Source organism: Sorex araneus, chromosome 5 (genome assembly GCF_027595985.1).
Source record: "Sorex araneus isolate mSorAra2 chromosome 5, mSorAra2.pri, whole genome shotgun sequence".
Taxonomy (NCBI): Eukaryota; Metazoa; Chordata; class Mammalia; order Eulipotyphla; family Soricidae; genus Sorex; species Sorex araneus.
The window spans coordinates 118,667,606-118,682,377 of NC_073306.1; the positions used below are offsets into that span (position 1 = coordinate 118,667,606).

Consider the following 14,772-nt stretch of genomic DNA (forward strand, 5'->3'; position numbering starts at 1 on the left):
ACCAGAATTTTAAATAAAGATCTGACTATTTAAAAAAAGTTTAGCAAAAAAAAAAAAGTTTCGCATATAGCTGAGCTATACAGATGCTATTGATAATTTTCATTATTATTAATGAGTAATTATTATTAGTGAAAGTGTTGGCTAGATGACAGTCCGTTTTTGTTTTTTTGGGTTTTTTTTTTTGCTTTTTGGGTCACACCCAGCAATGCTCAGGGGTTACTCCTGGCTTTGCACTCAGGAACCACTCCTGGCGGTGCTTGGGGGACCATATGGGATGCCGGGGATTGAACCCGGGTCGGCCGAGTGCAAGGTAAACGCCCTACCCACTGTGCTATTGCTCCGGCCCCCCCGTTTTTGTGACACAGCCAGTGGTGCTCAGGGCTTAGTCTTGGCTCCTGCATTCCAGGATCCCTTCCATTGGACTGGGGAATGAGATGGGGTGCCAGGGATTGAATCTGGGTTGGTTGCATGCAAGGCAAACACCTTACCCACTGTACTATCACTCCGGCCAATGACAGTTTTATGACACCCCCTCCCCAGCAAAAGTTTACTCCAGCGAAAGCTGGAGTCAGCAACAGGATGAGTTGAGGTCTCCTCTGTCACCCCCCCCACCCCCAACACAGTCAATCATAAATCGAGCCAGAGCCACGGTTAAGCAACAGTCTCTCTTTAATTCCCCTTTGCAAATGGAAGCCCCTGAGCTGGTCCCCACCCCCGCCCCTCCCCCCCAACCCTGGGGACCCTGGATGCAAGGCCTCTGCCTCCACCCGGAGGGAAGTGGAGAGGAGCACACCTCCCCCAGGATGGTGCATTTAAAAAAATCCTCATTTTTTAAGAAATGAGGCTGGGGACACGAGAGTGGAGCTGGAAGACAAGGCCAGGCCAGGCCAGATTGGCGGGGTTGTAAGGATCCTCGAGGCGGGTTTGCAAGCACATCCCTAAGCTCAGGGCCAGCATGGCTGAGGGAGAGGTGACCGACGAACAGACCGTCTGGTCCCTCGAGGTCCTGCCTGCCTGCTTGGGACTGACCTTCGCCACCACCACCAACCACCACTGCTGCAGGCCTCTGTCTGGGGGGAGAATTTTCCAGTTACTCTGGAACAGGGTTTGCTAAGCATCCCCTCTGGCCCCTGAGTTGGGGCATTCCTGGGGTCCCCCTGAGACCAGACCTGGGAGAAGGAGGGACTCTAGGAACATGCAAAGGGGGGGAGTAAAGATCCCGCCCCGACACGCTGCTCTACAGGATGGTGGCTCCGGCTGCATCCGGGCTCCGTGGGTCCTTCACCCCAATGATGAAGTTGTTGGTTCTCCGGCTGCCGTGGACCCAGGATAAGACATCTACCTTCTCCACGTGATGACCCCTTGCTTCCAGGAACTCAATTTCTTCCTCTGTGAACTCACCTGAAAACCATCCGCCAACAGACAGACACACATTCAGTGTGCTCAGAGCACTGACTCAGGAGTCCTACCGTTGGCCTAAATCCTGGTCCTAGGTGTTCCATTAGGAGCTGGATGATCTTGGGAGAATTGCTCTCCCTCTCTGAGCTTCAGTCGCCTCAGGCATAAAATGAGTACAATCTTAAAACCGCCACAGGAAGTAAAGGAGATAACCCAGAGAGCAGAGCTCACAGTAGTGCATATAGTAAGTGATCAATAATGTGATCAATAATGTTTGGTCATTCCTAGTACTGAAAGAAAAAAAGAAGGTGCTGGAGACTTCACCTTTACCTGTCCTGCCCAAATTGTCACCATTACTTATCAGGGTTACTGGAGAACCTACCAACTGGTGTTTAATGCTTCCTTCCAGACTGTTCACAAAGCAGCTACAGGGTCTTTTATTTTAAAATTTTGGGTCACACCCAGTGGAGCTCAGGAGCTGTTCCCGGCTCCATGCCCAGGAATCAATTCTGGCAGTGCTCAGGGGACCATGCAGTGACAGTATAAAATCTGGGTTTTTACATGCAAACCTTGTATATGTTCCTGCTCTTTTTTTTTTTTCATTTTGGGTCACACGCGGTGATGCTCAGGGGTTACTCCTGGCTCTGCACTCAGGAATTACCCCTGGAAGTGCTCAGGGGACTATATGGGATGCTGGGAATCGAACCCTGGTGAGCCACGTGCAAGGCAAACACCCTACCCTCTGTGCTATGGCTCCAGCCCCCTGTTCCAGCTCATTTACCTATGTCTTCACCCCCCCTCAGTGGATTATTTTACTTATTTATTTGTTTGCCATATTCAGCAATGCTCAGGGGTTATTCCTGCCTCTGCACTCAGGAATTGCTCCTGGTGGTACTCGGGGAACCATATGAGATGCCAGAAATTGAACCCAGATCATCTGTGTGCAAGGCAAGTGCCTTACCCTCTATACCATCTCTCTGAGCTCTCTAAATATTTTTGTTTTGTTTTGTTTGGGGGCCACACCCAGTGAAGCTCAGGGCTTACTCCTGGCTCATTCATGCATCACTCCTGTTGAGCTAGGGGGACCATATGGGGTGCCAAGAATCAAACCCAGGTTAGCTGTGTGCAAGGCAAACACCTTACCTGCTGTACTATCTCTCTGCCCCTCCTCAGTTTTAAAAAACTATTAGTCAGACCATGTCACCTTTCCTGCTCAAAAACCTCCAACAGTTTTGATGGTTTTTAGAATCAAATCCAAACTTTCCACCAAGGCCTCTAAGATCTAACATCTTAGAGATGTTGCTAATTCTCTCGATTATTTTCCTCTCTTCTTTGCATTCCCTTGCTTAACTGTGTTCTCATCTCCTAACTCTAGGGCACACCTCTTCACATCAGAGCCTTGGCACTTGTTCTTTTTCTCTTGGAACATTCTCCTCTTAGCCAAAAACATCATTCCAATCTTCAAGAAGAACTTCCCAAACAACTACCTAAAACAGCAGAAACTATGTTACCTCCTTGTTACCTTTACCTCCTTTTCCTTCCAAGAACTTTGATACCAGTGAAGTTTATTTATGGTGTGTCTCACTCCTCTATATTTTTATTAGATTTTTGTTTGTTTTATTTCTGAGCCACAAATCAAAAACCCAGCTGTGTTCAGGGGTTACTCCTGGCTCTGCACTCAGGAATTACTCCTGACAGTGCACTGGGGACCATATGGGATGCTGGGGATCAAACCCTGGTTGGCCGCATGCACGGCAAACACCCCACCTGCTGTATTCTCACTCTGGCCCTAAATCATTAGATTGTTTTTATATTATTTTGATCTTTTGGAGATGGGGGACTACTGATAGTGCTCGGGGACCATGTGATGCTGGGGACTGAACCCAAGGGTGCTCTAACACTTGGGATTTTAAAGTCGGGGTTATCTCCAGTGCCTAGAATAGGATGAGGGCATTGTAAATGTGAAGAAGTATTGAAAGGATAAATGACTAAATCCCTACTCTCTTATATGTCCCAGCTCTTTCTTGTATCTCCCCAAGTTAGCTCCCTTCATCCACTTCCCTTACAAATTTATTACAAATTTATTTGTTTGCCATATTCAGCAATGCTCAGGGGTTATTCCTGCCTCTGCACTCAGGAATTGCTCCTGGTGGTGCTCGGGGAACCATATGAGATGCCAGGAATTGAACCCAAGTCATCTGTGTGCAAGGCAAGTGCCTTACCCGATGTACTATATCTCTAGCCCTTCTAATTTACTTTTGTTTGTTCTGGGGTCACACCTGGTGGTGCTTGGGGACTATAACTGGTTCGGTGCTCAGGAGTAGCTCCTGGCATCATTCAGAAAACTATGTAATGTTGGGGCTGGAAGTGGGGTCTCCTGCATGCAAAAACATGCACCACAACAGGTTAGGTCAATCCCTCCCTATTCAATGGGGTAACGTCCATGCAACTTCACATGGTTCTCCCGAAGCCCAGTAATCCCAGTTTTCCCACTATAAGGTGTTTCTTGCCTTCTTCCCCTAAATGGGATGGTCTAAGGTGGTCCTGAGATGAAGACACCACAGTGAAGGGCATTCAATCACAGAGCTGCAAAATACATTTCCTTTGTGGTTTACTTTCTATAATATCAAGTTTAAATCTGGTCTCTCTCTTCTCAAATTCTTTCTTCAACAAAGCATAGGTTTTAGAGCATTCTAGGGCAACATTATCTAACTAAAGCCTCAAAGTATTTTATTTAAAATTTTATTTATTTATTTATTATTTTGGGGAGTTTGGGCCCAAACCTGGTGGTGCTCAGGGCTTACTCTTGGCTCTGTGCTCAGAGGTCACTCCCGGGAGTCTTGGGGGATCATATGATGTGCCAGAGATGAAGCCTGGGTAGGCCATGTGCACGGCCAATGCCCTACCCACTGTCCCATCTCTCTGGTCACTAAAACATTTTTATTTTACTTAAAACATTTATTTATTTGGAAAGTTTTGGAGCACACCCAGAAGTGCTCCAGGACTATTTTAGGAGACACTCCTAGTGGTGCTCAGGGAATCACAGGTGCTTCCAGGGATCAAACAGGTCTGCTGCATGCAAGGCAAGGACTTAGCTTCTGTACTCTCTGTTTGGCCCCGACATTGTATTTTTTATAACTATGTATTATATATGGCCAATGCAGCTGGTTTTCCATTTGTGGGTATAATATTTATGTTTACAACACATTTGTCAAAAAGGAAATCCAGGGGGTGAAGCGATAGCACAGCGGGTAGGGCATCTGCCTTGCACACGGCCCACCCGGGTTCAATCCCCAGCATCCCAAATGGTCCCCTGAGCACCACCAGGAGTAATTCCTGAGTGCAGAGCCAGGAGTAACCCCTGTGCATCGCCAGGTGTGACCCACAAAGCAAAAAAAAAAAAAAAAGAAAAGAAATCCATTTCTATATATATCACATATAAAGAACTGTTTAGGTGGCCTACAAATGGGGCAAAAGTTATTGAGGCCTGGGGGAATGGCTCAAAGGGCTGGATGCTCTGTATGCTGTCATCCAGATTCAATCCCAGCACCCCATGGTCACCCAAGCATCGAGAAGGGGTAGGCCACACCATAACAGGTGAGGACCCAAACCAAATGTTATGAAAGTGCTAGACAAATTCTCAAGACTAGGAAACAATGACAGGAATTCAGCTGGCACCCTGGAAGCTCTCACCTCATTTTGTGGGGAGGGTGCGGTTTGCAGGGCCACCCCCTAGCAGTGCGCAGAGCTACTCCCAGTGGTGCTCAGGGGATTAAGAGGTGCCGGGGATCCAACCTGGGTCTCCTGTATGCAAAGCCATTCTTGGAGCTATTCTCTTTGGCTTTTTCTCAGGCTGTTCCACTGTCCAGAATATACTTGACTTCATGGGCCTAATTCCTGCTCATTCTTTATGATCCAACAGTTGCCACACCCCCACCCCCACCCCACGTCCACCAGCTGGCAGAATTTTCTCTCTGCCAAGCTCCACTGCTTCCTCAGATGCTTAGTCTTAGTTTACGAGCCAACCCCAAGTGAGAGATGACACGCGTGTACCCCCTCCCACACACCTACGTAACCTAGCAAAAAGTCTTCCTTTGAAAGACCAGAAGATGTGAGCAAACACCATTGCAAATCCCTGACCTTGTCATCTGAGAGCTGGAATCTAAGGTGCCACTAGCCCACTAAAGTGGGTGTCCGCTAAGTTACTAAGGTCTGGTGGCTTCTAGCAGGCTCCAGACTGGACACTATCAAAAATCTCACAAGAAAGAGCAGAGTGTTTACGGTCAGCCAGGGCTGGGCTCTAAGCTCATTCTGCTACTCTGATCTTTGACTACTTTATGATCTCTGTTGTTATTCTTTTTATATCTTAAAGTGAGCATAATAATTCTCAGTAGGCAAGGACCTTGTCTCACCTGATTCTATATCCCCTCTGGGCTCACATGATATATTGTCCGCTATAATTTGAAAACCCACACTTACACACTTAACAAGGTTAAGCACCTTTGAGTCCATTCTTAGAGGAAAGTCCCACCCAAACTGATAAATGCCATGATCTGGCCCCAATATGCCCTTTTGATCTCATCTGAGGCTCACTCATCCTAATCTTTCTTCCCCCAAAACATAACAGGCCCATGTCTTCCCTGAATTTTCTGCGTTTACTCCCTTGGCCTATAAAGTTCCCTCTCAGTTCTGTATGTGACTGGCTCCTCCTTACCCTTCCGATCTCACTTAATGTGGCGGCAAGGAGCCTGCCCCAACTACAGTCAGTCATAGCTATCTCTCCTAGCTAGCATGTCCTGCAGCACATCTGCTTTGCTCTCTCACTTGATTCTGATTATTTCCTTTCCCATCTCCTTGTCAATGTGATCTCCACAGCCTAGAACGATGCCTGGCGTAGCAGGTGTTCATTGCCAACTGTTGAATAAAGGGTTTGCAGAATGAACAATGGCGTCTTCTTTTGCCAAAGGAGAAAACTGAGGCTCAGAGTGGAAACATGCGCCCCAAGACCACAGAGCCAGGAAATGGCAGACTCCAAAGCCCAACAAACTCACTCCAATGGGAGTTGTTTGAAAGAAACCAAATTTCCACTGGCAGGAGGAGGCGGGCGGACCCCAGGAGGAGTCCCGCTCTCCACCAGCCCCTGTGCCCACCCCCTGGAGCTTGGCTCTGCACTCACTGTCCACCTGCAGAAGGTTGGACTGCAGGTCCGGGTGCAGGCGGCCACGGGCCAAGCTGTCACTCAGGTTCCGGTTCAAGGTCAGGACATTCAGCAGAACCTGCAGGCAGCCAAGGCACAGAAGTTAGAGTTATCCCAGAGAGGTTCAAAATAACTCCACAGCTCTCACCTCTGGCCCAGACTCCTTAGACTTTTTTGTTTGTGTTCGTTGGGGGGTTATACCTGGCAGTGCATGGGAGCTACTCCAAGCTCTGTACTTGGGGGTCACTCCCAGTGGCTCTAGCAGATCTGTGATGCAGGGGATTGAAATCAGCCCACTGTATGCAAAGCCGGTTACACTGTCTCTCTCTGACCTCAGTCCCCATAGTCTTTAGAACCCTTATAACCAGGAGTGTCATCTGAATCTCTCGAAAGCCTCAGAACACAGGCAAGTCTTGTGACACTGTCCCTTTTCAGAGTGGGCAAACCCAGTGAAGGAAAGAGATTCCTCCCAGAGAGTAGGGAGAGCCAGGGAAGAAGCGCAATAAACACTTTCATCGAATCCTGGCCCAGACAGGATTAATAGCTAGGGCTAGTCTATACAAGTATTTTAAGCGTAGTGGCTTAGAGCATGGGCAGGCTCAGAACCAAAACGTTTGCTCCTCCTTACTAAACTGGCCTTAACTTTTGAAAATTAAAAAAAAAAATTATGCACCCCTCCACCCCCCCGCCGCCCCATGCCAGGGATTGAATCCAGAGCCTCACACTGGCAAGGCACATTCTCTACCTTTAAGCTACATCCTCAGTCCCAACTAGTTCCAGTTTACTTAATCTCTTTGGGCCTCAGTTTCCTCATCCGTAAAAAGAAATAAGGATTATTCTCAATGTTGAGATATTTGTTTATTTAAAGATTTTTATGGCTTTGTTTTGGGGCCACACTCAGCAGTGCTCAGGCTTTACTCCTGGTTCTGCATTCAGGGACCACTCTTGGGAGGCTCAGGGGACCATAGGGGGTGTCAGGGATTGAACCCAGGTTGGCTGTGTGCAAGACAAGTGCCATACCTGCTGTACTAGTGCTCCGGCCCAGTGTCAGCACATTTAAAAGGGCCACACAGCACTCAGTCAAAGTCCCCTATATGTTAGCTGACAGTACTCTCTCTATTTGGCAGATGAGGAGCCCGAGATTCCCACTTCACACAATTGGAAACTGGAAGAAGTCGGGCTGGGACCCAGAAGTGTATGACAAGACTCAGCTTTGGTAACTTCCCACCTGCCCAAGCAAGTGTCGGACCCTTAGACCTGGAGCTCGGGATATTCGTGGGACAGTTATGGGGCAGTCTGGGGGTATCAAGCCCTTCTTCCCCACATCAGACCCCAAAGAGGGCTGCTAATCTATTTCAGACCCTGAGCTGGAGGGTGGCAGCACCCCAGCGGCTCCCATGCAATCTCACTTCTCAGGGCTACTGGCCCCATAACTGCCCCTGCCACCTGGATTGCCAGACAGCATCAGAGCTGCCCCTCCCCTCCCACTTGCCCCCCCTCACCCTCTCCAACTCCTGTCACCAATAAACTGCACTGCCTATGGTCCACTTGCCCAGGACAAGCCAGACACAAAGCAGACTCAGCCATATACAGTGTTTGAACTGGGAGAAAAAACAGACTGGAGACATGAAGGGCATTTCTGGCTGGGGTCACAGCTTGACCGAGGGTCCCAAAAGGCCCATCCTTGGGGGAACCTCACCTGGGTCAGGCCACTGAGGCCCCGCGCAGCTCCATTGGCCCCCAGGGCGAGGTAGGTCCCACAGAGCCCCTCTGCTGGCCGGACCACAGTGGGGAGCAGGAAGGACAGAGGCCTCTTCCCCGGCTGCACCGAGTTCTCCTGTTGTCCGAGGACCCAAACCGCCAGGCGGAGAAGAGATGGAACCAGAAGGGCAAGGGTGACCCCACTGTTTTGCCACCTTCTCTCCCATCTCTTGCATCTCCCCCAGGTTCAGTTCTCAAGGGAGACTGGCCTTTCCCAGACCACGCATGGTGAAGTCATTTTAGCTCCTTCCCCCTTGGAGCCCCGACAGTAGGACTGAGCATCTGCTCGGCATCACCTACTCACACACCACTCGTGCTGGAAAGTGCCCAGAGAAACTGAGTCCTAGAGGGTGAATCAGGCTTTTCCCAGATCTGGCTGAAGATGGTCAGAAGGCGCTTGAGAACCACCAAGCTCCAAGCCTCAGACTCAGGCTAGGGGTGAAGGGGATTTGGGGCTACACCCAGCAGTGCTTGGTTCTAGGCTTGGGGGTTCTCTTGGCAGTGCAGGGTTCAAGCTGGGATTGGTTGCATGCAAGGCAAGCACTTTACCCTGTGTGCTACCTCTCTGCCAGCTCCCTCTGCTTTGTCATAGAAGTTTCAAGAATAAGCCTCGACCCGGTTTCAGGGCCCCTGGGGGAGGAGGGAAACAGGGCCCTACCAGGCTGGGTGCTGAGTGGTTCGCAGTCCTGTTGGGCCAAGAGAAGTCCAGCATCTGACTGTTGAGCAGGATCCCAGAGGGAGTGATAAGGCCGCTGCCAAAGGGCCGGTTCAGGGAGCTGGGGGTGGGGGTGGAGGGTTGAGGTGGGGGCCAGGTGAGCCCTGAGCCCTTTCTCCTTCCCCCCAGCCCTCCTCTCCTCCTGGTCCAGGTGGTCTCTCCTGCTGGGTTCTGCATGTGAGCTGGCATACCTGACCATGGCCACAATGAAGTCATCAGGGCCCATGATGAGCACCTGGGCAGCCGTGGGTGCCCCGTCCAGTTCATAGACGGGCAGGAGCGGGGTCGGGGCTGCCTGGGAGTCATTGATGTGGCCCCGGAGGTAGGCAGCCTCCACCTTGCTGAAAAGTCAAGGGGTAGGAGATGAACAGGGGGCAGGAACTCGTCACATTCCACCTATTATGCTTGTGATTTGTGTGTGTGACTGTTTGATTAACCTCTCTCCTCCCCTCCTGGCTCACCATGGGCTAGGAAAGCAGCATCTCACTCACTTCAGGATAGAGGTTGATTAGGATAAAGTTATTCGGGTATCATTCAATTTCTCTTCTAGAGTACAGTCTTGATCTATTTAGTATTTAAAGTGAGTTTTCAGTTACTTGATCAGACTCACTTCCATCTTCTTCTATAAAAGTACGCAGGGCATAGCGAATGCTCAAAAATATTTTCTTGAGAGACCAGGGATACGATTCATCTCCCACTTGGAATATGGAAAGCCCTGCAATGGATCCCTGACACTAAAATTGGATCGCCTCACCCTGTAACTAACGTTTTGTCTAAGAGCCCAGGGTCTTATCCGGGGACGCTGCATATGTGAATACATTATAATCAAATCCATACCACCTCCAGTATTTACTGCTTCAGAACTCTTAGGCTTTTTTTTTTCCCTACTCAAGAAGGGGAGAAGATGGGCTCACAGAGGTGCCCTGCCAGGTTGACCAAAACACAAAACAAAACAAAAACCTGTACAGAATCTGGGAATAGAAAAATAGAATAGGCGACAGAAGAGGGAGGCACCCAGTGACCCACAGTGGGCTGAGAATGAACTGATACTGGCCTGGAATCTCAGGCCGGATGGTCTCACTAGCTGCTTTTCACCTGATCCTGCGCCTTCATCACAATTCCCACAGCCCCCAAGACCCTGGTCCTCCGCAAGACCCACCTGAGCATGTCATCCATACTCTCAGTGATGGTAGAGTCATAGCTCGGATCTCCCAGTCTGCTGGCCAGAGCTAACGCGATCTTTAGGGTCTGAAAACAGAGCAGAGGTGTGGACGAGATTACCCTAACCCTCCTGGGCCCCACATCTAGGATGCTCAGGTGTGAGGCAACTTGGAGGTGATTAAGTCCCGTTCCCCCAGGCGGTCCCCCATTCACCCGCCCCCAGAAGGCTCAGCTTTCCTCACCTCTGCCACCCAGTGCAGGGCCTGTTCCCGGGCCACCAGATTGGTGAGGTTGAAACCCTCGAGGATGTTGAGAGCACTGATAAGGGCAGGGCCTGTGTGCGGAGGTGGAGAGCTGAGAACCAGGTGGCCTGAAAGGACAGGAAATGAGCAGGTGGCAGGGGAAAGGTCAAGAGCTCCCTAGATCCTACCATCACCCCACTGTGACAGTGACTCTGGTGGGTATTTTTTTTCAGGGGGGAGGGGAACCTCACTCAGTGGTATTCAGGGCTTATTCCTGGTTCTACACTCAGGGATCAGGGATCACTTCTGGAAGGTTCGGGGGACCATGTGAAGTGCTAGGGATTGAACCTGCTCGGCCTGGTACAAGGCAAGCACTCTTATCTGCTACACTCTTGCTCTGGCCCCCTGTGACGGTTACTCTGAACTATTCAACAGTAGGAAAACTCCATGGAGAGGCAAAAGAACCCACTCGTGGTCACGTGGCAGGTTGAGATCAGGGCCGAGATTCTGACTCAGAACACAGGTGTTTAGTTTTCTCTTTTACAAAGGATACTAATTCTCCAGAAGACTGGGATTTCCTAGAGTCATTTATAGGCCTTTGGCAGAGCAGGGACAAGCATTCCTTGCTTCAGATTCCTAGTGGACCAGGGTTCTTTCGGTTCCTCCCACAGGACAGAATGCTAGTTAGAGGCCTGATGGGATCAGTAACTTCCTCTTCCTACTGGAGGCCCCTGGTATTAGATGTCTGAACACCTGAGGAACGATACCTAACACGTAATACCAACTAATCCTCACAATGGACCTGGCTCCCACCCCCACCGTATACATGAGAAAACAATTCCAGGGATGCAAGAAGATTACAAGAAGACAAGGAGAACGTCACTCAAGGTGCTGACACTGACAGCAGAATCCAGGTCTGAGACAGGAAACGGAAAACCAAAACATATTCAGTGCCTGCTCTGATCAAGACAACTTCCAATATCACCTCATCAAAGGCTCATGGGAAGTCTGGAGACAGATGTGTGTGTGTGTGTGTGTGTGTGTGTGTGTGTGTGTGTTTGGGTCAGATCCACTGATGCTCAGGAGCTATTTCTGGCTCTGTGCTCAGGAGTGACCCTCTGGTGGTAGTTGAGGGACAATATATGGGATTCGAACCTGAATGGACAAGATGTAAGGCAAATTCTTTAACTCCCATACTATATCTCTGGATCAGAGGTAAACCAGAAACATCACTTTCTTCTCCATTTTAAGGAGGCATCAGAGTTAAAGTGACTTGTTCAAGAAAAAAAATGGCATAGTTAGCATTTAAACCTAGGTCCTGGGTCTGGAGTAAAAGTCCAGTGGGTAGGGCATTTGCCTTGCATGCAACTGACTTGGATTCGATCCCATATCCTGAGCACCCATCCCTGAGCACCATCAAGAGTAATTTCTGAGCGCAAAACCAGGAGTCACCTCTGAACCTGAGCATTACTTGATAGAGCCAAAAAACCAAAACCAAAAACCTTGGTCCCTTTTAGCTCCAAAGCTGTGGTCTCTCCTCTATTTCATGTTCACATGTGCAGGGGAATCAGGTTGGAAATTAAGACTAAGAAACCTGGACACAGAGACAGATTGTTTTGAGACTTGATAATTTGTTCTCCTGAGGCTAGAGAACCTGAGAATCCTCTCGGGTGGACTCTTCACTTTGGGTTCAGCATGAATCCAAAACTTCCTTTATGTTGTCAATTTGGCCTTCTGGTTTCCTCACTGGTTTTTAGTTTAGTGGGTTTAAGTTCTATCTCCTTTCTGCACCTCAAGCTTCCCTTTGGCATAATGAAGGGGGCAGGTCAATGGCTGTCATTTTTTGGGAGGGGTGTTGGAGTTATGGCCTGGTGGTGCTCAGGAGTTATTCCTGGAATTACTCAGGAACCCTATGCAGTGGCAGGGGTTGGCTGCGTGCCAGGTAAGTGCCTTACCCACTGTATCATCTCTATGATTGTCTTAGCAGGTTTATTCTAACCTGGAGCTTGATGGACTTACAGTCTTCTTCGGAAGCACTGAGCAGTGACAAGAGGGCACTGGGGGGCAGGTGACACAACACAGAGCTCAAATCAAGAAAGTCCTTCAGGTCCTTAATACTGGGGTCATGGAACCCAGGACTACTTCAGAATGTAGGCTGGCCCTAGCCTGCTTTGGGGGCGACCTGCACAAGCAGATCAATGCCGCACTGTCTGCCCTGTGATATGGGGAAGTCTCCAGGTCAAAAGGATATAGCCATGACTAGGAGACTTGTCTTGAGTGGGGACCTTGGGAGCTGGGGGAGAGGTCACCTCTGTATATGCCACCCACAGGCTTCTCCACAAGGGCGCTATAGTTGCTGAAGTCCTCTTCGGTTATGACACCCCCCGCATGCTGGGCCTGCATAGGAGAAAAAGAGGAGGAATATTGTAAACACGTAGTCTCGAGTTATACGCTTGGACCATAGACAGATGCAGTGTTCATAACCTTCATGCCTCCTAAAATGCCATCATGGACCTTAGGGGCTCCATTTTGTCTAGGGTAGCACTGTAGCACTGTCGTCCCGCTGTTCATCGATTCATTCGAGTGGGCACCAGTAACGTCTCCATTGTGAGATTTGTTGTTACTGTTTTTGGCATATTGAGTACGCCACGGGTAGTTTGCCAGGCTCTGCTGTGTGGGTGGGATACTCTCGGTAGCTTGCCGGGCTCTCTGAAAGGGACGGAGTAATCAAACCCGGGTCAGCCATGAGCAAGGCAAATGCCCGACCTGCTGTGCTATCGCTTGGGTACCCCAGAAAATGGTAAAGAGGAAAAGCAGTAGTATTGGGCGTCTTCTCTGGGCCAGCTACAGTGCTTTAATAGCCGAATATTCCAGGCTCTTTGTGATCTGGCCCCTGTCTGGCTCTTTTATCTCAGGTTTTGCTGTTCCCCAATGATCCATGGTTCCTGAGCTCAGGACTCCATGGCCTTGCGTGCACTAGTGGAATGGCCTTGCATGGACAAGGACTGGCTTGTGAAAGAGGAAAATAATCTGCTTGGCTCGGAGAGAGCAAAACTGACTTCTGCATTCTACTACAACCAACAAAAGGCATGACAAAACCATGAACTCTGGCAGGGTCAGCTCAGCAGCAATGACCCTACCAGACCCCCTTGAACAAACCAATGGGTACATGCTATCCTATATAGCATGCTAATTTTCCATTTTAAATTAATTTAAACACTAGGAAGGCTCTCGTTTTTAGTTCTTTTTACTACTTGAAACCTCTGACTTCTAATCCACTCTTAGCAAATTATGCATGGAACTTTTTTGGTGTGAGTTCCTTTGTTGTTCATATTAACAAACTCAACTTTGAGGGTTGTTTTTTCCTTTTCAAAGCTCCACTAGTCTTGGTCAGAATATCCTTTTGGGGGATTTGGGGAGGCACACCTGGTAGGGGCCATTCTTGGATCTGTGCTCAGGAGTGACTCGTGGCAGCATTTGGGGGCCATATGTCGTGTCTGGGGACTCAAATCAGTGGGCTGCATGCAATGCAAGCACTTTCATCCACTGCACTAACTCTCTGGCACAGAATCTCTCCTTTTTCCCCATCCCACCAGGGAGATGCTGAACTTAGATGTGGCTAATCGCAGTGTTTCTTTTTGGTGCCAGAGTGGGAATAGCCACCAGGCCACTGAGTGGATGATGAGGCATAACCTTGAGAACTCTTGGAACTGTAGAGATGAGGACTAGTCTGCTGGGAGGCTGGCTGCCGGGAGCAGCTGTGACAGTGAATTCAGATGCAGAAAAGTGGTCATGAGACAAGTATGAGAGAAGCCGACCAAGGCTTAAGTATGGGGGGAGCCTCTGGACCCAGCAGGATTCAGCACTCAAGCTGGGTCTCTGCTGGTCTTCCCAGGGAAGGCCATCTGGGTGACCTTCTCTCACACTACACCTTCAACGCCCAGTGTTGGGTCCGGCCCAGAGCAGGTGCTTGGAGAAAGCAGAACAAGTGAGAAGCCACTTGATTTCTTGGAACTGTGTGGCAGAGGCAGACAATCATATTGTACAGGTCAGAGAACCACTGCATTGGTCTGCAGTCTTACCCTGGATGACATTTTTCAATAGGAGTTTTGAACTATGTCATAATTTGCCCCTGACTCAGACTAACCTTGCACTAAACTTGGTAAGACCAAGTGTCCGGCTGTCCCCACCTACTTCCCAGAACCTAAAAGTCATTGGAAAGGAGGCTTTTCACTAGTTCCTTAACAAACCCAAGGGGGTTAGAATTGTTGGCTCAGAAAAGTTGAGGCGGATCTCTG

At 49.4% G+C, this 14,772-nt stretch overlaps 1 protein-coding gene across 2 annotated transcripts in view; it reads right to left on the reverse strand.

The window, feature by feature from the left end:
• Positions 1-728: 728 nt before the first annotated feature.
• GGT7 (gamma-glutamyltransferase 7) overlaps positions 729-14,772 on the reverse strand; it is a 30,776-nt gene continuing 16,732 nt past the window's right edge. The window contains exons 8-15 of one of the 2 annotated variants that reach the window (XM_004612548.3): positions 12,784-12,871; positions 10,475-10,602; positions 10,231-10,319; positions 9,263-9,412; positions 9,015-9,132; positions 8,295-8,432; positions 6,575-6,674; positions 729-1,401 (exon numbers count right to left, since the gene is read on the reverse strand). In XM_004612548.3, coding sequence (XP_004612605.2) covers positions 1,238-1,401; positions 6,575-6,674; positions 8,295-8,432; positions 9,015-9,132; positions 9,263-9,412; positions 10,231-10,319; positions 10,475-10,602; positions 12,784-12,871 — 975 coding nt within the window. In that variant the 3' untranslated portion in view covers positions 729-1,237. The remainder of the gene's footprint in view (positions 1,402-6,574; positions 6,675-8,294; positions 8,433-9,014; positions 9,133-9,262; positions 9,413-10,230; positions 10,320-10,474; positions 10,603-12,783; positions 12,872-14,772) is intronic. The other variant, XM_055138577.1, reaches the window with a different exon arrangement.